Source organism: Oncorhynchus keta, chromosome 37, assembly GCF_023373465.1.
Source record: "Oncorhynchus keta strain PuntledgeMale-10-30-2019 chromosome 37, Oket_V2, whole genome shotgun sequence".
Lineage (NCBI taxonomy): Eukaryota > Metazoa > Chordata > Actinopteri > Salmoniformes > Salmonidae > Oncorhynchus > Oncorhynchus keta.
Window position 1 is genome coordinate 1399224 of NC_068457.1, and position 26511 is coordinate 1425734.

General features: G+C 40.7%; 1 protein-coding gene across 5 annotated transcripts in view; it reads right to left on the bottom strand.

Annotated features, from left to right (window-relative positions):
- Nucleotides 1–355: 355 nt before the first annotated feature.
- rbm39a (RNA binding motif protein 39a) overlaps nt 356–26511 on the bottom strand; it is a 56192-nt gene continuing 30036 nt past the window's right edge. For all 5 annotated transcript variants that reach the window (XM_052498958.1, XM_035754813.2, XM_052498957.1 and 2 more), the window contains 6 exons: nt 24574–24778; nt 3348–3434; nt 2939–3047; nt 2655–2760; nt 2491–2569; nt 356–2402 (listed from right to left, as the gene is read on the bottom strand). In XM_052498958.1, coding sequence (XP_052354918.1) covers nt 2302–2402; nt 2491–2569; nt 2655–2760; nt 2939–3047; nt 3348–3434; nt 24574–24778 — 687 coding nt within the window. In that variant the 3' untranslated portion in view covers nt 356–2301. The remainder of the gene's footprint in view (nt 2403–2490; nt 2570–2654; nt 2761–2938; nt 3048–3347; nt 3435–24573; nt 24779–26511) is intronic.

The following is a 26511-nucleotide window of genomic DNA, read 5'->3' on the forward strand; positions in this document are numbered from 1 at the left end:
ATGTTTCACCCCACCACTGTTTTGGTAAAGAGATGAGGGATGGGGCATGACAGTTGAACTAAGCTAAGTTATATTCACAGATTGCCCCTTTAAAGTAACCTTTACACTAGTCTGTTGCCTACAGAAGATTTTTAATAACATATCGATATTGCCTGTTCGGCTGACCAGTAAATCTGTAACTCCCGAGTTTTGGGATTCTATGTCTCATCAATATTGACATTTTTTCCAATTAAATTTTTGATTTTCTTAGAAGTGTATATATTTTGTGGGTATATTATGTATGCTTATACCAAATGGGAGGATCATAGAATGATGTGCTACAGACAGTATTGAGCAAGGAAAGAAACTACTTGAGTGTAACTAAAATACATTTTAATTAAGGTCTTTATTAAATCTAATCTTGATTAGAAAACATATACTGAAAAACCAAATGGTCTCTAAACGACCACAAATGAAATCAGTCATTACGTTTCCAGAGCTCATGGAGCTCAATCAAACAGACTCCAACCTCTCCACCAATGGCCAAAAATATTCTGATGTATAAACGAAACTGCAATTTTTTAATTTTATTTTTGCTTTCCAAAAAGATTCAACATCCTCTTTTCTTATGTCTGGGTATCTACAGTTGAAGTTGGAAGTTTACATACAGCTTAGCCAAATACATTTAAACTCAGTTTATACAATTCCTGACATTTAATCCTAGTAAAAATTCCCTGTTTTAGGTAAGTTATGATCACCACTTTATTTTAAGAATGTGAAATGTCAGAGTAATAGTAGAGAGAATGATTTATTTCAGCTTAAATTTCTTTCATCACATTCCCAGTGGGTGAGAAGTTTACATACACTCAATTAGTATTTGGTAGCATTGCCTTTAAATGGTTTAACTTGGGTCAAGCGTTTCAGGTAGCCTCCCACAAGAAGTTGGGTGAATTTTGGCCCATTACTCCTGACAGAGCTGGTGTAACGGAGTCAGGTTTGCAGTTCTCCTTGCTCACACACGCTTTTTCAGTTCTGCCCACAAATTTTCTATAGGGTTGAGTTCAGGGCTTTGTGATGGCCACTCCAATACTTTGTTGTCCTTAAGCCATTTTGCCACAACTTTGGAAGTATGCTTGGGGTCATTGTCCATTTGAAAGACCCATTTGCATCCAATCATTAACTTCCTGACTAATGTCTTGAAATGTTGCTTCAATATATCCACATACTTTTCCTACCTCATTGTGCCATCTATTTTGTGAAGTGCACAAGACCCTCCTGTAGCAAAGCACCCCCACAACATGATGCTGCCACCCCCGTGCTTCACAGTTGGGATGGTGTTCTTCGGCTTGCAAGCCTCCCCCTTTTGTTCTCCAAACATAACGATACTCATTAAGGTCTAACAGTTCTATTTTTGCTTCATCAGACCAGAGGACATTTCTTCAAAATGTATGATCTTTGTCCCCATGTGCAGTTGCAAACCGTAGTCTGGCTTTTCAATGGCGGTTTTGGAGCAGTGGCTTCTTCCTAGCTGAGCAGCCTTTCAGGTTATGTCGATATAGGACTCGTTTTACTGTGGATATTTGTGTACCCGTTTCCTCCAGCATCTTCACAAGGTCCTTTGGTGTTGTTCTGGGATTGATTTGCACTTTTCGCACCAAAGTACGTTCAGCTCTAGGAGACAGAACGTGTCTCCTTCCTGAGCGGTATGATGGCTACGTGGTCCCATGGTGTTTATACTTGCGTACTATTGTTTGTACAGATTAACGTGTTACCTTCAGGCGTTTGGAAATTGCTCCCAAATATGAACCAGACTTGTGGAGGTCTATAGCTTTTACATTTGTTAACAAGAAATTTGTGGTTGAAAAACAAGTTTTAATGACTCCAATCTAAGTGTATGTAAACTTCCGATTTCAACTGTAAGTTGTACACTTCATCAGGGAAAACATGCCCATCAAAGCTTTCAAGCACAAGAATGTATGAACAAGAATAAGCTTCACAAAATATAAAATGGTAAATTGTCCAGATTAACCAATAAACTCTTAGACTGGCTGAAACTCCACCCTCAATGCCCAACACATGTTTGGACGTGGCTATGCAAGTAAAGCTATGATTATTTTTTGCATATGGAAAGCCAAAAAAAAAGATTTTACTTCAGCTACTAACATAAAATAAAAACATACTGCCAGAACTTGCAGGAATGAAAAAAACGACCACAGACTGTAAAATGTCAAACTTTTAAAGAGAGAAAATTGAAGGGGGAAAAAAATCTATTATACAGTGTCCCACCAATCTGGGTTTTTCGTGTCTTGCTGTGAGAGATCATCAGTGAGCAAGAGGGATCAGGAGCTGGGTAGCCTTCACAGAGTCAGGGAAAAGGTTGTGATATGTTGGGAGAGGGACGTATGCCGCTGTGATCATTTTACCTGTGAAGAAAATGTTAAGGATATTATGACAGTTTAGAAAAAAAACATATATTTTTAAACGACTGCGTCAATAGTCAGTCCCTCTTACCTGCAAAATATCGACCATGTAATGCGTTTACTGCAGCCATGGCAGCAGGAACGGATGGACATTTCACATACACGTTGCCCTAAAAAAATTATAAGAACTTTATTGAGTTGCTATTTAAGACAGCAACCATTTCAAAACCATTCAAATACACTTAAAAGTCTTACTTCAGTGGAATTCTTGTCAACATATATGTGCACAACTCCTCCATGTTTGTTGCATTCCTCAATGACATCATGCTGAATGTCAACATCCCAGCCTGGGTTATCTTCACTGTAAAATCAGATGGGAAATTATCACCCACAAAGGACTAGTGATTGGGAACCAGTCTATGGGAACAAATAACATCTTAAGGTCTAAGAAGTCTTAAGTTTGTGTACTTTCATCCGCTGGCCTCGTTGGGATACGAATATGCTAGATTGAACAACTTGATTAAATGTTAAATACTTACGACCGAGGGTTGAACATGTTAGACAGCTGGAAACAGTGTGTAGCAAGTGGCTGTGAGGGTAGGTTCATAGCTGTATTCATGTTCATATTCATGGCAGGATTCATGGCAGCTAAAAGTTTTTAGAAAAAAGTGTACAAATGCATCATATCACATTAAAATAACTAAACTATGTGCTAGAAATGTTACATTTATTAATGTTCCTTATTATTTATGTATGTTTAATCCAGCCTAATTCTGACACGAGTCTCACAACAGACCAGCTCCTCACACCAAATCAACCAATCAGTGTCTTACTTGCAAACCAACAGATTTGATCAATGCTGGATGATATTAGCCTTTTCCAAATAGCTCTGAGAAAAGCAATAATGGAAGTCAGATAGGCTTGTCCAATTAATCATCATTTTATTACCTGATACAGCGGCCATGGCACCAATAGCAATGGCCCCACCCATCTGCAGGGCTTGCTGTGCTGCTGGGGGAATCTGCAGTCCCGTGCCTGAAAGACAGAAGACATTGGGCTTGACATTCGTCCTTGTTCACACTTTATGATACGGTTCTTAAAGCTGAATTATGTAGCTTTTAGTATTTTTTTATGATCAAAAGCTATAATAAGTCGCCAACGTGATTCATCTGTGATAATTCTGCCCCACCAGCCTGCCTGGAAACCGCTCCATTCATTTCCCCTGTCGGGTCAGTATTCCCACCAGATTTAGTGTTGCACATACTGAATAACGTAATGAATGATGAGTTCCACTATGAGCTCAGCTGACACAATTTAATATATTTGGGCCATAGAGTCTTCGCTTTCGCTAGTGTATAGCTTACAGTTATGGCAGCTGCGAAATCAAACCCAAAGAAATTGGGAACTTTGGAGAGCCAACAGGCAAAAACGGAAAACATTATTAATATTTTTTAACCTTCATTGAACTAGGCAAGTCAGTTAAGAACAAATTCTTATTTACAATCAGTGCCTACTGGGGTAACAGTGGGTTAACTGCCTTGTTCAGGTGCAGAATGACACATTTTTACCTCTTCAGCTCTGGGATTCGATCCAGCAACCGTACGGTTACTGGCCCAAAGCTCTAACCACTAGGATACCTGCCACACCAAAATAACCTTAGAAACCAGCCCAAAATTACTGAACCTCAACTCAAATTACCTAGCTCAACTCAAATCTGACCGAGACAAGATTTATTTTCTGTTGAAAAGATATTGGCACCCTTGCACTTTTTTCAAATAATGCACAATTTCTTGCAGAAAACTATTGAAATTGAAACATATTTTGGTATCCACATACACTACTGTTCAAAAGTTTGGGGTCACTTAGAAATGTCCTTGTTTTTGAAAGAAAAGCACATTTTTCCCCACTAAGATAACATCAAATTGATCAGAAATACAGTGTAGACTTTGTTAATGTTGTAAATAACTATTGTAGCTGGAAATGGCAGATTTTTGTATTGAATATCCACATAGGCGTACAGAGGCCCATTATCAGCAACCATCACTCCTGTGTTCCAATGGCAAGTTCTGTTAGCTAATCCACGTTTATCATTATAAAAGGCTAATTGATCATTAGAAAACCCTTTTGCAATTATGACAGCACAGCTGAAAATGGTTGTGCTAATTAAAAGAAGCAATAAAACTGACCTTCTTTAGACTAGTTGAGTATCTGGAGCATCAGCAATTGTTGGTTCGATTACAGGCTCAAAATGGCCAGAAACAAAGAACTTTCTTCTGAAACTCGTCAATCTATTCTTGTTCTGAGAAAGGAAGTCTATTCCATGCGAGAAACTGCTAAGAAACTGAAGATCTCGTACAATGCTGTGTACTACTCCCTTCACAGAACAGCGCAAACGGGCTCTAACCAGAATAGAAAGAGGAGTGGGAGGCCCCGGTGCACAACTAAGCAAGAGGACAAGTACATTAGAGAATTATAAAGCCCAGATCGTCTTTGAGCATCACCTGTAAATGATCTGGGTATTTTGAGAGACGGATATACGTCATCAGATATGTCATCAGAGTGCGCAACAGAACATTGTATTGTCTACACTCGGTTTGTTGTTTATACTAAAATTGTTTCATTAAATCGATTTTAATCAGAAATAAAATTTTGTTGCTAAGGTTTTCACGACGCGGTTAGCGTTTACGGCTGGGACTGCAAGTTTGTGTTCCATTATTTTGCGTGAATACCGCAAGTGATAGCTGGCTGTACTACAGGCACCTGTCGTCGTCGTGGGAAAGACTCATTGTTATCTTTCATAAAACAACTGGTTGCAGTAAAGAGCCAATCTGGATACTAAGGAGATCCTGAGGAAAATCGACGAGAACCAACAGCTTTACGCTATGGAGGAACAACATACTCCCATCATGGAAAGATCCGACTACCTCACAAAATAACTTTAACGAAAAACAGATTTATCTACAGACAAGGATGATTTACTTCCCGTTGAAGTAGAGGCTAGTGCTCTGGCTGGAATCCATGCAACACTGGAAAAGTTGTATGAGGAGGTAGCAGGGCTGAGGGGGTGTTTGGAGTTCAGCCAGAGTGAAATTCTCACGCTCCAAGGAGAAAACAAGGCACTCACAGCCAAGGTAAACATCCACGATTCCAGAATGGATTGTCTACTCAAGGAAAACAGGCTAATGAAGGAGTCGCTAGACATACAAAGTCGTAGCATGCTTGAAAATAAAAAAAATTCTGGGATTCCTGAGGACGCATCCAATAATCCAGAGGGGCGGGATCAGAGAATTCATGCAATCAGCCTTGAAACTTCCTATAGAGACTTGAAACAAGGTGGCTTTCCACCGAGTACAGACTTGGAGCTCGGAGCAACAAGACCAAGGGTCCCCGACCGATCATCGCAAAATTTGAACACTACCAACAAAAGGAGCTGATTAAAAGCAAGGGAAGGGAGCTTAAAGGGACCACATTTTTGTCTCAATGACCAATTTCCAAGGGAGATAATCGAACATCATGAGAGACTGTATCCGGTACAAAGGCAACAATGGGAGAAGGCTAAGCATGCCTTTCTCATTGTGGACAAACTCTTTATAGATGGACAGCTATTCCGAGACAGCTCCATAACACCATGGCTGTACTAAATTCTACAGGGACTTCAGGTTACGAAAAAAAGAAAGTATGGGAATAGTAAAAATATATGAACATTATTAAGTGGATATGAACACACACACATAATCAGTTACATGCTTGCTTACACATACAGACTTATACATACACACCTGATCTCGCTCTCTCTTTTCTCTTCTCTCTATTGTCGAGAACTGTTTTATAATTTAATGTGTTTATTGTTTGCCTATCTTTTTTATGCATTTGTCTACAAGCTTATATATATTTACAACAAGCAAGGGGAAGATATCAGAATAGGGGCATTGGGGAATAATAACATATTGTAGGGAATACATTTGTACTCCACCCGGCACAGCCAGAAGAGGACTGGCCATAGCCTGGTTCCTCTAGGTATCTTCCTAGGTTTTGGCCTTTCAGGGAGTTTTCCTAGCCACTGTGCTTCTACCTCTGCATTGCTTGCTGTTTGGGGTTTTAGGCTGGGTTTCTGTACAGCACATTGAGATATCAGCTGATGTAAGTAGTGAAGCCATCTCTAGAGTAATGCAAGGTCTCTTTCATGATCATGTGAAATGTCAATTGCTATGGAAATGCTGGGATGTGTTTCTCAATGATGTTAAAGGTAATTATGATGGTGATAAAATATGGATTAGTCTGTCAGGTACTCAGCAGGAAGGTCTGATTTCTCTATAATTAAAACAAGACCCAGATGGCAAATATAAGGACCCAGTCTATCTAAAAATCTGGAGGCCCCTCACACTACAATGTTGTGATGCAAAAATACTAACGAAATGCATAGCACACAGAATTAAAAGGGGGTTTTACCAGGTATTGTTCACCCTGATCAGACAGGTTTTACATGGACAATACATTGAAGATAATATACAATAACTACAAGAAATAATAGAACATCATGAAACATCTAAGGAGCCAGGCCTGGTATGTATAGCGGATTTTGAAATGGCATTTGATAAAGTAAGACTGGATTTTATTTATAAATGCCTGGATTTTTTAAATTGAGGTAATTCTCTTATAAAATGGGTAAAAAAATGTATGGTAACCTCAGGTATAAAATAGTAAATAATGGCTACTTCTCAGAGAGTTTTGAATTGTCAAGAGGAGTTAAACAAGGGTGTCCGCTGTCACCGTATCTGTTTTTTTTATGGCCATTTTTATTTGTATTTTACCTTTATTTTTTAACCTTTATTTTACTATTTTACTACTTATTTTCAATGACGGCCTAGGAACAGTGGGTTAACTGCCTGTTCAGGGGCAGAATGACAGATTTGTACCGTGTCAGCTCGGGGATTTGAACTTGCGGTTACTTGTCCCAACGCTCTAACCACTAGGCTACCCTGCCGCCATTGAAATGCTAGCTATTAAAATCAGGTCCAATAACAACATTAGAGAATTTGAAATGCAAGGCTTAAAAACTAAGGTGTCCATGGAGAGTTAAATACCTTTCTGTTATGGAATCATTGCCCTGATTAACTCCTTAGTCATAGCTCAGTTTACTCAATTATTTATGGCGCTGCCTACTCCTGATGATACATTTTTCAAATCATCTGGGATGCTAAACCAGACAAAATAAAACTTGAATATCTACAGTTGAAGTCGGAAGTTTACATACACCTTAGCCAAATACATTTAAACTCAGTTATTCACAATTCCTGACATTTAAATCCTCATAAAAATTCCCTGTCTAGGTCGGTTAGGGTCACCACTTTATTTTAAGAATGTGAAATGTCAGAATAATAGTAGAGAGAATGACTTATTTCAGCTGTATTTCTTTCATCACATTCCCACTGGGTCAGAGGTTTACATACACTCAATTAGTATTTGGTAGCATTGCCTTTAAATGGTTTAACTTGGGTCAAACGTTTTGGGTAGCCTTCCACAAGCTTCCCACAAGAAGTTGGCTGAATTTTGGCCCATTCCTCCTGACAGAGCTGGTGTAACTGTGTCAGGTTTGTAGGCCTCCTGGCTTGCACACACCTTTTCAGTTCTGCCCACAAATTTTCTATGGGATTGAGGTCAGGGCTTTGTGATGGCCACTCCAATACCTTGACTTTGTTCTCCTTAAGCTATTTTGCCACAACTTTGGAAGTATGCCTGGGGGCATTGTCCATTTGGCATTTTCCCATTTGCTACCAAGCTTTAACTTCCTGACTGATGCCTTGAGATGTTACTTCAATATATCCACATACTTTTCCTCCCTTATGATGCCATCTATTTTGTGAAGTGCACCAGTCCATCCAGCAGCAAAGCACCCCAACAACATGATGCTGCCACCCCCGTGCTTCACGGTTGGGATGGTGTTCTTCGGCTTGCAAGCCTCCCCCTTTTTCCTCCAAACATAATGATGGTCATTATGGCCAAACAGTTCTATTTTTGTTTCATCAGACCAGAGGACATTTCTCCAAAATGTACAATCTTCGTCCCCATGAGCAGTTGCAAACCGTAGTCTGGCTTTCTTATGGAGGTCTTGGGGCAGTGGCTTCTTCCTTGCTGAGTGGCCTTTCAGGTTATGTCAATATCGGACTCGTTTTACTGTGGATATAGATACTTTTGTACCCGTTTCCTCCAGCATCTTCACCAGGTCCTTTGCTGTTGTTCTGGGATTGATTTGCACTTTTTCGCAGAGAACGCGTCTCCTTCCTGAGCGGTATGACGACTGCGTGGTCCCACTGTGTTTATACTTGCGTACTATTGTTTGTACAGATGAATGTGGTACCTTGATCAAAACTATGAAATAACACACATGGAATCATGTAGTAACCAAAATGTTAAACAAATCAAAATATATTTTATATTTGAGATTCTTCATATAGCCACCCTTTGCCTTGATGACAGATTTGCACTCTTGGTATTCTCTCAACCAGCTTCATGGGGTAGTCACTTGGAATGCATTTCAATTAACATGTGTGCCTTCTTAAAAATATTTTGTTGAATTTCTTTCCGTCTTAATGCGTTTGAGACAATCAGTTGTGTTGTGACAAGGTAGGTATGGTATACAGAAGCCCTATTTGGTAAAAGACCAAGTCCATATTATGGCAAGAACAGCTCAAATAAGCAAAGAGAAATGACAGTCCATCATTACTTTAAGACACGAAGGTCAGTCAATATGGAAAATGTCATGAACTTTGAAAGTTTCTGGAAGACCCAGAGTTACCTCTGCTGTAGAGGATACGTTCATGAGCATTGCCAGCCTAAGAAATTGCATCCCAAATAAATGCTTAACAGAGTTCAAGTAACAGACACATCTAAACATCAACTGTTCAGAGGAGACTGTGTGAATTAGGCCTTCATGGTCGAATTGCTGCAAATAAGCCACAACTAAAGAACACTAATATTAACTTCTTGCGTCGAGCCAACCCGGATCCGGGATCATGACTACAGCCTCATGCCCATTACCATAACGCAACGTTAACTATTCATGAAAATCGCAAATGAAATGAAATCAATATGCTAGCTCTCATGCTTAGCCTTTTGTTAACAACACTGTCATCTCAGATTTTCAAAAATATGCTTCTCTACCATAGCAAAACTAGCATTTAGCATTAGCATTAGCATATAAAAACGCCAAACTTTTTCCAAAATAACTCCATAATATCGACTGAAACATGGCAAACGTTGTTTAGAATCAATCCTCAAGGTGTTTTTCTACATATCTCTTCAATGATGTATCGTTCCTGGAAGTGTGCTTCTCCTTGTGTATCGCATGGTAAAATGAGTGCTACTGAGAATTGCGCACCAATTTAGACAAAGGACACCAGGCGGACACCTGGCAAATGTAGTCTCTTATGGCCAATCTTCCAATGATATGCCTACAAATACGTCACAATACTGCAGACATCTTGGACGAACGGCAGAGAGCATAAGCTCGTTCACAGCACATTCACAGCCATATAAGGAGACGATAGTAAAACAGAGCTTCAAAAATTCAGCTCATTTCCTGTTTGATGTTTCATCTTGGTTCCGCCTGTAGCAACAGTTCTGGGGCACTCACAGATAATATCTTTGCAGTTTTGAAAACGTCAGAGTGTTTTCTTTCCAAAGCTGCCAATTATATGCATAGCCGAGCATCTTTTCGTGACAAAATATTGCGCTTAAAACGGGCACGTTTTTTAATCCAATAATGACATAGCGGCCCCATAGGTTGAAGAGGTTAAGAGACTTCCTTGGTCCAAGAAACACGAGCAATGGACATTAGACCGGTGGAAATGTGTTCTTTGGTATAGTGTCCAAATTGGAGATTTTTGGTTACAACCGCTGTGTCTTTGTGAGACGCGGTGTGGGTGAACAGATGATCTCTGCATGTGTATTTCCCATCGTAAAGCATGGAGGAGGTGGTGTTATGGTGTGGGGGTGCTTTTCTGGTGACGCTGTCTGTGATTTATTTAGAATTCAATGCACACTTAAGCAGCATGGCTACCATAGCATTCTGCAGTGATAGTCCCACTAATCCCAAACCAGATGGGATGGCATATCATTTTTTTCAACAGGACAATGACCCAACACACCTCCAGGCTGTGCATTTGACCAAGAAAGAGAGTGATGGAGTGCTGCATCAGATGACCTGGCCCCCACAATTCCCCGACCTCAACCAAATTGAGATGATTTGTGATGAGTCGAACCGCAGAGTGAAGGAAAAGCAGCCAACAAGTGCTCTGCATATGAGGGAACTCCATCAAGCTGGTTGAGAGAATGCCAAGAGTGTGCAAAGCTGTCATCAAGGCCAAGGGTGGTTATTTTTAACAGAGGCAATTGCATAGACTATAGACATTTTGCGCAACATGAGCTCATGGGCTCTCATGAAGTGTTTGATTACAATTGCATTGATGTCAGAGTGATAAGAGGGACAATAGAGTGCTGAGTACCAATCAGTTAGCAAGTTTGGAAGGCTACTAGTGAAAATCAACAGCATAGGAGCTTGGAGAAGCCTAATTACTGTGACCTTTTTCATTTATTTTATTTTATTTCACCTTTATTTAACCATGTAGGCAAGTTGAGAACAAGTTCTCATTTACAATTGCGACCTGGCCAAGATAAAGCAAAGCATACAACGACACAGAGTTACACATGGAGTAAAACAAACATACAGTCAATAATACAGTATAAACAAGTCTATATACGATGTGAGCAGATAAGGTGAGATAAGGGAGGTAAAGGCAAAAAAAGGCCATGGTGGCAAAGTAAATACAATATAGCAAGTAAAACACTGGAATGGTAGATTTGCAGTGGAAGAATGTGCAAAGTAGAATAATAAATGGGGTGCAATAAAAATAAAAATAATGGGGTGCAAAGGAGCATTTAAAAAATAAATACAGTAGGGAAAGATGTAGTTGTTTGGGCTCAATTATAACTGGGCTATGTACAGGTGCAGTAATCTGTGAGCTGCTCTGACAGTTGGTGCTTAAAGCTAGTGAGGGAGATAAGTGTTTCCAGTTTCAGAGATTTTTGTAGTTCGTTCCAGTCATTGGCAGCAGAGAACTGGAAGGAGAGACGGCCAAAGAAAGATTTGGTTTTGGGGGTGACCAGAGAGATATACCTGCTGGAGCGCGTGCTACAGGTGGGTGATGCTATGGTGATGCTATGGTGACCAGCGAGCTGAGATAAGGGGGGACTTTACCTAGCAGGGTCTTGTAGATGACATGGGAGCCAGTGGGTTTGGCGACGAGTATGAAGCGTGGGCCAGCCAACGAGAGCGTACAGGTCGCATGGTGGGTAGTATATGGGGCTTTGGTGACAAAACGGATGGCACTGTGATAGACTGCATCCAATTGGTTGAGTAGGGTATTGGAGGCTATTTTGTAAATGACATCGCCGAAGTCGAGGATTGGTAGGATGGTCAGTTTTACAAGGGTATGTTTGGCAGCATGAGTGAAGAATGCTTTGTTGCGAAATAGGATGCCAATTCTAGATTTAACTTTCGATTGGAGATGTTTGATGTGGGTCTGGAAGGAGAGTTTACAGTCTAACCAGACACCTAGGTATTTGTAGTTGTCCACGAGCCGTCCAGAGTAGTGATGTTGGACAGGCGAGCAGGTGCAGGCAGCGATCGGTTGAACATGCATTTAGTTTTACTTGTATTTAAGAGCAATTGGAGGCCACGGAAGGAGAGTTGTATGGCATTGAAGCTTGCCTGGAGGGTTGTTAACACAGTGTCCAAAGAATGGCCAGAAGTATACAGAATGGTGTCGTCTGCGTAGAGGTGGATCAGAGACTCACCAGCAGCAAGAGCGACATCATTGATGTATACAGAGAAGAGAGTCGGTCCAAGAATTGAACCCTGTGGCACCCCCATAGAGACTGCCAGAGGTCAGGACAGCAGACCCTCCGATTTGACACACTGAACTCTATCAGAGAAGTAGTTGGTAAACCAGGCGAGGCAATCATTTGAGAAACCAAGGCTGTCGAGTCTGCCGATGAGATGTGATGATTGACAGAGTTGAAAGCCTTGGCCAGATCAATGAATACGGCTGCACAGTAATATTTCTTATCAATGGCGGTTAAGATATCGTTTAGGACCTTGAGCGTGGCTGAGGTGCACCCATGACCAGCTCTGAAACCAGATTGCATAGCAGAGAAGGTATGGTGAGATTCGAAATGGTTGGTAATCTGTTTCTTGACTTGGCCTTCGAAGACCTTAGAAAGGCAGGGTAGGATAGATATAGGTCTGTAGCAGTTTGGGTCAAGAGTGTGTCCCCCTTTGAAGAGGGGGATGACCGCAGCTGCTTTCCAATCTTTGGGAATCTCAGATGACACGAAAGAGAGGTTGAACAGGCTAGTAATAGGGGTGGCAACAATTTCTGCAGATAATTTCAGAAAGAAAGGGTCCAGATTGTCTAGCCCGGCTGATTTGTAGGGGTCCAGATTTTGCAGCTCTTTCAGAACATCATCTGACTGGATTTGTGAGAAGGAGAAATGGGGAAGGCTTGGGCGAGTTGCTGTGGGGGGTGCAGTGCTGTTGACCGGGGTAGGGGCAGCCAGGTGGAAAGCATGGCCAGCTGTAGAAAAATGCTTATTGCAATTCTCAATTATAGTGGATTTATCAGTGGTGACAGTGTTTCCTATCTACAGTGCAGTGGGCAGCTGGGAGGAGGTGTTCTTATTCTCCATGGACTTTACAGTGTCCTAGAACTTTTTTGAGTTAGTGTTGCAGGATGCAAACGGTCACATGGAATTTGACTGCAGTCTTGACTCGTGACCGCTGGTGTGGCTGTAATACAGTCATGGTAACAGCCCTAACTATATGTATCATTGACCTTCTGTTACATTTCTGACGCATCTGATTAGCTAGCTAGCTACCTCACACTACATTGGGCTGAATGTGTACAGGTCTCCCAAAGTAAAGAGGCTAGGAATAGCCATGATCATTATTTGACGACAAAGCTCTACAAAGAAAATATATTTGAACTAAAATATTGCTTATTTTTCAGTAATGAAAGGGATCTATCGACATCAATGCCTACCAATCGTGTGTGTTTCCAGGCCCACTATTCTCTAGTATTTGAGCAGAGTCAGTTCGGCAAGCACAAACTTTAGCAAAGACAGCATCATTGTATTTTCAGCTGGCCAAGAATGTACCTAATAATAAAGTAGACATCTTCTAATGCTAGGCACCTATGTAGCTAAAATGTTAAGGAAAATTAACTACCCAGGATTTACTTTTGAGTATGGATGACATACGATCCCAATAGATTAGCCTAGTGCACAGAGATGTAAATCCCGTGATTCTAAACTGAATGCATTGACAACAATCTAAGACTGATGGTTGTGAAAGGCCATTCTGTCTCTTTTGGGATAGGGGGCAGCATTTTCACTATTGGATGAATAGCATTCCCAGAGTGAACTACCTCCTACTCTGTCCCAGATGCTAATATATGCATATTATTATTGGTATTTGACAGAAAACACTCTGAAGTGTCTAAAACTGTTTGAATGATGTCTGTGAGTATAACATAACTCACATGGCAGGCGAAAACCTGAGAAAAATCCACCAGGAAGTGGGACATCTGAGGTTTGTAGTTTTTCAAAGCTTGGCCTACCGAACACACAGTGGGATATGGATAAAGTTGCACTTCCTACGGCTTCCACTAGATGTCAACCGTCTTTAGAAACTTGAATGATGATTCTATTATAAAGGAGGGGCTCATGAGACCTGTTTGAGTCAGTGGTCTGGCATAGTGCCTTGGTCTCATGACGCGCGCTCACGACAGAGTTACCTCTCCTTCCAGTGCTTTTCTTCAGACATAGAAATTCTCTGGTTGAAACGTTATTGATGTTTTATGTTAAATACATCCTAAAGATTGATTCCATACATCGTTTGACATGTTTCTAAAGGACTGTAAAGGAACCTTTCAATTTTTTGTCTGGACGAAGTGCCTGCACCTCATGAAGATGGATTACTGTGCTGAACACGCTAACAACAAGTGGCTATTTGGACATAAATAATGGACTTTATGGAACAAATCAGTCATTTATTGTCGAACCGGGATTCCTGGGAGTGCCTTCTGATGAAGATCATCAAAGGTAAGTGAATATTTATGGTCAACTTCTGTTGACTCCAAGATGGCGGATATTTCTCTGGCTGGATTGGGCTCTGAGCGCCGTTCTCAGATTATGCTTTCTCCGTAAAGTGTTTAAAAAATCTGACACAGCAGTTGCATTAAGGAGAAGTCTATCTTTAATTCTGTGAGTAACAGTTGTATCTTTTATCAATGTTTATTATGAGTATTTCTGCAAAATCAGAATTTTGGAATCAAAACATTACTTCACGTAACATGCCAATATAAACTGAGATTTTGCGATATAAATATGCACATTATCAAACAAAACATACATGTATTGTGTAACATGATGTCCTATGAGTGTCATCTGCTTTTTGTGACTCCTATCTTTGGCTGGATTTTAAAAAATATTTTTTTATATATTTTTTAACTTGGCTCTGACCTAACAATCATATGTTGTGCTTTCGCTGTAAAGCATTTTTTTTTTAAATCGGACACAATGGGTAGATGAACAAGATGTTTATCTTTCATTTGCTGTATTAGACTTGTTAATGTGTGAAAGTTACATATTTCCCAAAAATATTTTTGAATTTCGCGCACTGCCTTTTCAGCAGAATGTTGTAGAGGTGTTCCGCTAGCGGAACGCCTACCCTAGAAAGGTTCATTGAAGATGTGGCAAATAGGAGTGGCAAAATCGTCTGCCAGCATCCCCAGGAATTTTCCATCCAGATTGTCAGACCCTGGTGGCTTGTCATTGTTGATAGACAACAATCATTTTTTCACCTCTTCCACACTGACTTTACAGAATTCAAAAGTACAATTCTTGTCTTTCATAATTTGGTCAGATATACTTGGATGTGTAGTGTCAGCGTTTGTTGCTGGCATGTCATCCCTAAGTTTGCTTATCTTGCCAATGAAAAAGGCATTCAAGTAGTTTGCAATATCAGTGGGATTTGTGATGAATGAGCCATCTGATTCAATGAATGAAGCAGCCGAGTTGGCTTTCCCCCCCAAAATTTCATTCAAGATGCCCCAAAGCTTTTTACTATCATTCTTTATATAATTTATCTTTGTTTCATAGAGTACTTTCTTTTTTTTAGTTTAGTCACATGATTTCTTAATTTGCAGTACGTTTGCCAATCAGTTGGGCTGCCAGACTTAATTGCCATACATTTTGCCTCATCCCTCTCAACCATACCATTTTTCAAGTCCTTATCAATCCAGGGGGATTTAACAGTTTTTACAGTAATTTTCTTATTAGTAACTGGAATAAGTAGTTTCATAAATGTGTCAAGTGCAGTGTCTGGTTGCTCTTCATTACACACCAGACCAGCAAATATTATTTACATCATCAACATACACTGCTCAAAAAAATAAGGGGAACACTTAAACAACACAATGTAACTCCAAGTCAATCACACTTCGGTGAAATCAAACTGTCCACTTAGGAAGCAACACTGATTGACAATAAATTTCACATGCTGTTGTGCAAATGGAATAGACAACAGGTGGAAATTATAGGCAATTAGCAAGACACCCCCAACAAAGGAGTGGTTCAGCAGGTGGTGACCAGACCACTTCTCAGTTCCTGTAGTGTGGTTTTCCACTTTACTTTTTGAGTGTGACTCCTAATCCAGACCTCCATGGGTTGATAAATTTGATTTCCATTGATAATTTTATTGTGATTTTGTTGTCAGCACATTCAACTATGTAAAGAAAAAAAGTATTTAATAAGAATATTTCATTAATTCAGATCTAGGATGTGTTATTTTAGTGTTCCCTTTATTTTTTTGAGCAGTGTATGAATCACTACAAAACTTTTGTATGACCTCATACACTATATTAGGCCCAGCCTATGGAACTTTGGTTTTCCTAGATATGGCTATTATATTGTGATCACTACATCCTATGGATTTGGATACTGCTTTAAAGCAAATACCTGCAGCGTTAGTAAAAATGTGATCAATATATGTTGATGATTGAATTCCTGTGCCGTTTGTAACTACCCTGGTAGGTTGACTTGACAACCTGATCCAGGTTGCAGGCAATGGTTACAGTTTGACGTTTTTTTCCTGAGTGGGCAGCTTGATGTTAGCCAGTCAATATTTAAATCACCCAGAAAATATACTTCTGTTGATATCACATACATTATCAATCATTTCACACACATTATCCAGATACTGACTGTTAGCACTTGGTGGTCTATAGTAGCTTCCCACCAGAATGGGCTTTAGGTAAGGCAAATGAACCTGTAGCCATATTACTTCAACAGTATATAACATTAGATCATCTCTAAGCTTTACAGGAATGTGGTTCTGAATATAGACCGTCGGCATTACTGTCTTTTCGGTAGATGTAATAACCATGTATGGCTACTACTGTATCATCAAATGTATTACCTAAGTGAGTTTCAGAGATAGTCAGAATATGAATGTCATCTGTTACAAGCAAGTTATTGACTTCATGGACCTTGTTTCTTAGGCTACATATGTTAATATGGGCTATTTTTTTAGCACTTTTCTGGGTTGCTTGATTGCTTTTAATGCTTTACTGGGAAGCTTATCAGAGGTAGACTTACTCATGTTATTTACATTGGAGTGATTATGCAGCTCACCCTGCACTAAGTGGTCTTCTTACTATTGCACACTGCCTCAGTGCTAACAATGTAACTCTGGTTTATAGGCTCATGATTACTGCTTACAATAGCTGTAGGATAAACAGATGTATTAGGTGCAATTAGGGGTACATAAATTAAACGACTTACATTGTGTTTGCCAATGCCCCTAAGATCATGTACATTTGATGCAGCATTATGACGACTCATTGTCACAATGGTAGGGTTTAACTGAGCTGGTCTTGGATCATTTACCAGTCATTGTATCAACACAGCCTTGAAATGCGTGGACAGAGTCCAGGAGCCAAGATGATTAGGATGGACTCCGTCATTCCTTGAGAGGATCTTCTATTTCAAGAAGGTATCAAAGATATTAATAAAAGTGATTCCAGCAGAGCTACAGTAATCTTTTAGCCAGAGGTTTAATGTCAGCAGTCTGCTGAATCTTTCACATCCCTTAGAAATCCTCCTGATGCTAGATTCTGTACGTGTTGGCTTTCTTGTGGCGGCAATCGCAGAGAAAAGCAACTATCTCCTCCCTAAGCTCACATAAGGCCGCTCTCTTGAGAGCATTATTACCTTTGCCACTGAACATCATTATGTAAAAGTAGATCATGATGCTTAGCAGACTATGAAACAAGCGATATTGAAGGCTAGATTTGACCCCACCTGTGGGTTCTCTGTTCCCTCCATCTACCCTCACATTGAATTGTGCAAGGCAGATCGGGTTTCAGGCATCTGGTCAGCACTGCCTGGCTTTGAGTCAACAGATTCTGACAGCGTGGAGGAACGATGTCTTAGGCCAACCAGAACACAGGCTGTTAAAGGAAGTGAAGACAGACCTCCAGTGACAGTAATCGCACATAAAATCAGCATCTCCAAAACAGTTGGACGAATGGTCAAAGACTTTGAAGCATCCACGAGACGTGGGTATGAAGACGTGGGACCATTTGAAGTGATAAGAAACTCTACAGTTTACATCCTTATGATGGGTTACAGTTATTAGCCTTTGTTTTGAACAACCGTGAACATGGCGTAAAGTTTTATAGAGCTGTGGGTGGTGGAGAGCAAGATCTGGCCGATGGATGGAGAGCCATACATTATTTCCTTAACCTCTCTGGGATATGTGGGACACAAGCTACACTTGTTGTGAATCCAGCCAACATGTCAGATTTCAAAAAGTATTTTCGGCAAAAGCAAACGATGGTATTATCTGAGGATAGCACCATAGTAAACAAAGAGAGAGAAGCATATTTCAACCCTGCAGGCGCGACACAAAGCGCAGAAATAAAAATATAATTCATGCCTTACCTTTGACGAGCTTCTTTAGTTGCCACTCCAATATGTCCCATAAACATCACAAATGGTCCTTTTGTTCGATTAATTCAATCGATATATATCCAAAATGTCAATTTATTTGGCGCGTTTGATCCAGAAAAACACCGGTTCCAACTTGAGCAACGTGACTACAAAATATTTCAAAAGTTACCTGTAAACTTTGCCAAAACATTTGAAACTACTTTTGTAATACAACTTTAGTTATTTTTTTTATGTAAATAATTGATAGAATTGAAGACGGGATGATCTGTGTTCAATACAGGAGGAAAACAAACAGTAGCTAGCTTTCTGGTCACGCGTCTCTATCTAACAGTACACTTCAAGTTATCCTTGTCCAAGATGGCCATACTTCTTCATTACACAAAGGAAAAACCTCAACCAATTTCTAAAGACTGTTGACATCCAGTGGAAGCAATAGGAACTGCAAGAAGGTCCCTTAGAAATCTGGATTCTCAATATAAACTCATTGAAAAGAAAGTGACCTAAAAAAAAATCTGAATGGTTTGTCCTCTGGGTTTTGCCTGCTACATAAGTTTTGTTATACTCACAGACATGATTCAAACCGTTTTAGAAACTTCAGAGTGTTTTCTATCCAAATATACTACTAATATGCATATCTTATCTTCTGGGGATGAGTAGCAGGCAGTTGAATTTGGGCATGCATTTCATCCGGAAGTGAAAATACTGCCCCCTGTCACCAATAAGTTAAGGGTCTGACCAATGCAACCACCAATTGGTGGTCCAAATGTGTCCAAAAACTGAAACAACCATTTGCTGAATTTGAAGAAAGGTTCAAAGCAGAGGTGGTTAGACACAGAGGGTTACCTGACATGGAAGATAAAGATGCACTCAATTCAGATGGTGCAATCCATACACAATGATTTGCAAAAAACTTTTGTTTCCACAACTACTGATTGGGAGAAACAAAACTACGGCAACATCATCGACAGGCTGTCACAACTGGACAGAGACATCAATCAACACAATAAACCTGCTGTCATCAGAGTTGTGCAGGTTCTAAGTGAAACCAACAACATTATTCGTTCAGCAGAAGAGAAACCTGGTGTATGTCATTATTGCTGGATTTCTGGCATTGAGAAGGTTGGAAAATAAAATATTTATGAGGAATGGCGAGGTGAAGCATGATCTGTCTAAGGGAAATGTACACAGGACAACAGCCCCAATGACACAATGCTGATGTGCAAATTTATGAAGCTCTCTCCGGCTTAGCAGTCAGCAGGGGAGTTTGCTGGATGTCGTGGAGGTAAACTAACAGACCCCCTCTTTACATCCCATCTCAGCTGGTGTACATATGAAATCGGATGGAATATATGTGAACATGATGGTTTACAACTTTGCAGTAGATTGTTTAGTAGATACGGGCACTGAAGTCACTGTATTGCCCATATCTTATGCAAAACATATATGTCCTCAGTACACGGGCAAGAAGATGAGATCAACAGGAGTGGGGGGAAAGACACATGAAACAGCTTTCTGATGGGTTTACTAAAAGTCATCCGTTGGAGAACCCTGAGTTTATGTTCTACAAAGATGGTTCAAGCATTGTGGAGAGGGGTGTGAGGAAGGCAGGCTGGGCAGTTACTACAGTGAACAATGTGATAGTGACAGACACGTTACCTGCACAGGTGGCAGAATTGGTGGCTTTGACAGACGCATGCAAACCGGCTGAAGGAAAAACAGCTAATATCTACACAGACTCAAGGTATGCTTTGACCGTTACCCAGGATTTAGGAAAAACATGGAAAAACTGAGGATTCATGACATCACTGGGAGTTCCTGTGAAGAATGGACCAGAGGTGATGGCTCTACTGAATGCTCTCCAGTTACCTGGACAAGTTGCAATTTTGAAAATGAAAGCACATGGAAAAATATTTACAGACGAGAGTAAAGGTAATGATTTGGCTGTCACATAAACTGATTAGGAAATACACCTTGGATACATTGCAACACATTATAAACATCCAAAGCAGTGCACCAAATGATAAAGTGTGGGAATGGATGGCTGCAGGGTGCAAACTCAATCAAGAAGGTGTGTGGAAATACAACCTGAGATGTGTAGCGCCAAATGCACTCTTACCCTACTTGGTGACACAGATCTACTCTTTGGCACACATTGGTGTGGACAAGATAGTTCACTGTTTTGTGGGCAAATGGTGGAATCCTGGTGTGCTGAAAGAGGCTGAGGATGTTGTGGCGAATTGCAACATTTGTATGGAAAACAACACCAAGGGCCGAGGGAAAGTACAGACACATGACGAGCGCCTGCCCCACCAGGACCTTTCAGACATCTACAGCTTCACAAAATCACACTGCCCAAATGTAAAGGACATGAAGATGTGCTGGTTGTTGTTGATCATTTCTCATGATGGGTTGAAGCCAACACTACAAAAAAAGGAACTGCACAACACACAGCTAAAATTCTGACTGAGAAATCATTCCCAGATGGGGATTTCCGGAACAATTAGATTCCGACCAAGGCACTCATTTCACAGGAAAAGTGTGTCAGGACGTAGCTTGTCTTCTGAACATAGACTGGCAACTACACTGCCCGTACCATCCTCGATCGAGAGGGCAGGTAGAATGCACAAATTAAGTTTTGAAAGAGAGACTTTCAAAGATACATCAAGGAGGGATTGCATGGCCGGATGCATTGTATTATTTAGTATACGGGCAACACATAACAAAACCACAGGGTTGAGTCTGTTTGGGGTCGTCACAGGTCGACCCATGTCACTACCAGGCACGTTAGATTTGAGAAAAGCAGACGTTCACTTTATGAGTGACACAATGCTTAACTATTAACTATTGCATACAAGTAAAAGAGGCGTGGGGAATAACACCCGAGGGGGGACATGACGTAGTGCCAGGAGAGTGGGTGATGGTAAAAAGAAGATGTAACAGACACATTAGGGTGGTTCGGAGGGACCCGTCATCAGCACTATCTGCAGTGCCTCTATTCAAATGACTCTCTCCTAACTCACACACCACTAGGCAATCACTAGCACATTTGCCATCACTATCACATTAGTCTTCCGCCCATATGCTGCCTATAGACTTGAATACACTGGCCACTTTAATAAATGAAACACTAGTCACTTTAATAATGTTTACATACTGCTTTACTCATCTCTTATGTCTACTGTATTCTATTCTACTGTATCTTATTTATATACTCTTAATTTAATTCCTTTACTTCAATTTGTGTTTATTGGGTATATGTTATATAATTGTTAGATATTACTGCACTGTCTGAGCTAGAAACACAAGTATTTCGCTTCACCCGCAATAACATCTGCTAAACACGTGTATATGACCAATAATATTGGATTTCATACGTTGCTGCTACTATTTTTTCTTTATCCTGCTGCTCAGCCATTTTACCCCTGTAAGTATATAACTACCTCATCTATCACTGATATTGTTCTTGTACATACTGTATATTATTATTTTTATATTGACACCATCTATTTCTGATATTGCTACTATGCAAGTACCCATTTGGCTATACCATTTACACCTTATGTAGAGACCCATCCACTTGGCAAAATGTGGCTGGAGGTTAAAGCATTTCTTTCACATGACCCATCAAATTTAGACAAGTGTGTCTGAGTAAGCATCATCTGATATCTATAAAATATTTTTATCTGGACACTTTGTTTACCTGGAATTTTTCCTTATTGTAGGCTACTACTTTTAGTCCTAATCTTTACTATACTACTTACTGTTTAGCACATGAGTTCACATGTGAATCCTTATAGAGATGGGTGGGGCGGGCTTAAGAGAGTGTAAACAATGCTGAATGGGTGTTGACAAAGGAGAGCTCTCCAGTAGGTACCAAAACATTCAAAGGCCATTTTCTCAAAAGTGATTATACGAGTTTATCAGCTTTCAAAGCAGAATTACTTTCCAATTGTTCCTCAAAAATACAGTGTATGATATTCCATTTTGTAGCTCTACATAACACCGATTTGAGCCAGTTGGTCACATATAATGTCCCACAGCTGACAGTAAATGTCAGAGCAAAAACCAAACGATGAGGTCAAAGGAATTGTCCATAGAGCTCAGAGACAGCACCACCAAGAGTCTTCCTCGAGCTGGCCACCCGGCCAAGCTGAGCAATCAGGGGAGAAGGGCCTTTGTCAGGGACGTGACCAAGAACCTGACGGTCACTCTGACAGAGCTCTAGACTTCCTCTGTGGAGATGGGAGAATATTCCAAAAGAACAACCATCTCTGCAGCACTCTACCAATCAGGCCTTTATGGTAGAGTGGCCAGACGGAAGCCATTCATCAGTAAGAGACACATGAAAACCCTCCTGGAGTTTGCCAAAAGGCACCTAAAGACTCTCAGACCATGAGAAATAATATTGAACTCTTTGGCCTGAATGCCAAGTGTCACGTCTGGAGGAAACCTGGCACCATCCCTACAGTGAAGTATGGTGGAGGCAGCATCATGCTGTAGGGGCGTTTTTCAACAGCAGGGACTGGGGGACTAGTCAGGATCAAGGGAAAGATGAACGGAGCAAAGTACAGACAGATCCTTGATGAAAACCTGCTACAGAGCACTCAGGACCTCAGACTGGGGCGAAGGTTCACCTTCCAATAGTACAACGACCCTAAGCACACAGCCAAGACAACGCAGGAGTGTCTTCGGGACAAGTCTCTAAATGTCCTTGAGTGGCCCAGCCAGAGCCCGGACTTGAACCCAAACCAACCTCTCTGGAGAGACATGAAAATAGCTATTGGGGTATTGTGTATTTAATCAATTTTATAATAAGGCTGTAACATAACAAAATGTGGAAAAAGTCAAGGGGTCCGAATACTTTCCGAAGGCACTGTATATGATATACATTGTAAACAGTAGTGGGCCGAGTATCAAACATTGGGGCACCCCTTTATGTAATTTAGAGGGATCACTAACAGTCTGTCATATAATAAGGCTGTAACGTAACAAAATTGGGAAAAAGTCAAGGGGTCTGAATACTTTCCAAATGCAATGTACATAGGACATGTTATCATTGATCACTTTAATAATGTTTACTAATTTCATATGTATATACTGTATTCTACTCAATGCCCTCTTGAAATTGCTCGTCCTAATATTTATATATTTCTTAATTCCATTCTTTTACTTTTAGATGTGTGTATTGTTGTGAATTGTTAGACATTACTGCACCTTTGGAGCTAGAACACAAGCATTTCCCTACACCAGCAATAACATCTGCTAAATATGTGTATGTGCCCAATAAAATTTGATTTGATGAGCTGTCGATTTCCGCTAGATTTCGCCCCGCTGCCACTTCAAGTTTCAGCACCACAATGTAAGTTACTCGAATCTGGATTATTGTGAGGTCAATAACTCTGATAAATACATCATGAGCAAGAAACATTGTTTTTAATCATATCAATTATAGTAGTAGCAAGCTATCAAAGTTTACCTCCGGTCCTACTTACCATCTAAAGCGCTCTCCTTCTCAAACTGAACAGAATATATAGGCTAGTCCGCACGCACGATATTACATTTAGAATGATTTTTTTTATATATTTGGGGGAAAAGCCTTTGTCTCTCCTCCTGAACTGCCTACACTGCACAGCCACTGGTTCAGCAGCACAAAAAAAAAGCTGTCCGGGTTCAGGGTTGGAATATCCATTGTAGTGTGTAATGCAGCCTCGTTTTATTTACTCCATACCAGCAGTGCAAATGACTCAATTAAGTTCATTTTCATCAAAATATTACTTTGCTCTCTGCTTCTCCGAGCATGCACTTCGTACAGCCTATGGATCATTTGATTGACACCACACTAAATACCTAAAGGTGCACTTGATATTGCGTGCTCAGCTCAGAATCAGAGATGAAGGGCAGTGTCAGGCCTAATAAGCAACTAATTCTAAAACACTGAGAAATGTTGAAATTATTATTGTGCTGACATTGCTTTCATCAATTACAAATGTCATGACCCTCCCCCTTTCCTTGCAGATCCTCATTCTGTACATTATGAACCATCCCTTACATGATTCCTCAGAATTCTTTGTGAATACAGGCCCTGGGCTCTCTCTGGCTTTACCTTCAGCCAGTCTGGCCATGAGCTGCAGGCGCCCAGTGGTGCCCAGGTCGATGCCTGTCCTCTCCAGCTCGTCATTGTCCAGGAAGGAGCTGGCGTTGGAGGCGTCTGTGCGCTCAGTCACATGGCCCACCTTCATCGGCCGGCCAGCCAGCTCAAAGCCGTTCAACTGATCCAAAGCCTTCTTGGCACACTCTGTGTCTGAGAACTGGAGAGAAAATTAATTGACTATGTTTACATGCAAACCAATCATGATTCATAAAGACATTGAAGAGTCAAATTCAAGGAGTTTCTTAAGCACTTAATTGTCATTTTCAAGGACCTCAATTTTATATTTAATTGTAGTAATATAGAAAAAGCACTCCCCCCAAAAAATGCATGCAAAAAAGTATGCATTAACAATAACAATAATGAATTGTCTTCCCAATGGCATTAAGCATTGACAACCACATTATTACTACATTCTAAAATATGTCAGAATAATGTGGGCTCTAAAAATGGACTACATGCTATTATTGGCGTTTTTTTTTTTATACTGGAAGGTGCTCCTGACACAAACACACTGTCCAAGTAGCGGTTGCTAATCATGTTATAACAGAACGCATTCCATGGAAAGCCAAGTTGAACCCAACATTCAATGTTTTCTTGCTTATAATGTTGGCACATGGTTTAACCGCAATAAGCACAAGCAATATGTTCGGAACACTGAATGGCAATACAACTGCAGTATTGAATTGCAATGACGAAGGTATGTGGACACCTGCTTGTTCAACATCTCATTCCAAAATCATGGGCATTAATATGGAGTTGGTCCCCCTTTGCTGCTATAATGGCCTCCACTCTTCTGGGGAGGCTTTCCACTAGATTTTGAAGCAATTCTGCTGGGATTTGCTTCCATTCAGCCACAAAAGCATTAGTGAGGTCGGCACTGATGTTGGGCGATTAGGCCTGGCTCGCATCCGGCATTCCAATTCATTCCAAAGGTCTTTGATGAGGTTGAGGTCAGGGCTCTGTGCAGGCCAGTTCTGTATGGACCTCGCTTTGTGCACAGGGGCATTGGTATGCTTAAACAGGAATGGGCCTTCCCCAAACTGTTGCCACAAAGTTGGAAGCACAGAATAGTCTAGAATGTCGTTGTATTCTGTAGCTTAAATATTTCCCTTTGCTGGCGGCCTAGCCCGAATCATGAAGAACAGCCCCCAGACTATTATTCCTCCTCCACCAAACTTTACAGTTGGCACTATGCATTGGGGCATGTAGCGTTCTCCTGGCATCTGCCAAACCCAGATTCTTCTGTTGGACTGCCAGATGGTGAAGCGTGATTCATCACTCCAGAGAACGTGTTTCCACTCCAGTCAACACTTGGCATTGCGCATGGTGATCTTAGGCTTGCGCATGGTGATCTTAGGCTTGTGTATGGCTGCTCGGCCATAGAAACCCATTTCATTAAGCTCTTGACGAACAGTAATTGTGCTGACATTGCTTCCAGAGGCAGTCTGAGAACTCGTTAGTGAGTGTTGCAACTAAGGTCATACAATGTGTATGCGCTACACGCTTCAGCACCCCCGTGTTCTGTGAGCTTGTATGTTCTCCCACTTCGCGGTCGGAGGTGTTGTTGATCCTAGAGGTTTCCACTTCAGAATAACAGCACTTACAGTTGACCGGGGAAGGTCTAGCAGGGCAGAAATTTGACGAACTAACTTGTTGGAAAGGTGGCATCCTATGACGGTGCCATATTCGAAGTCAATGAACTCTTCAGTAAGGCCATTCTACTGCCAATGTTTATCTATGGAGATTGCACGTGTGCAACTGTCAGCCAGGGGTGTGGCTGAAATAGCCAAATACACTAATTTGAAGGGGTGTCCACATACTTTTGTATAAATAGTGTACATATAGAATTAAAATGCATATAGAATCACAATATATATCGTATCCGCACCT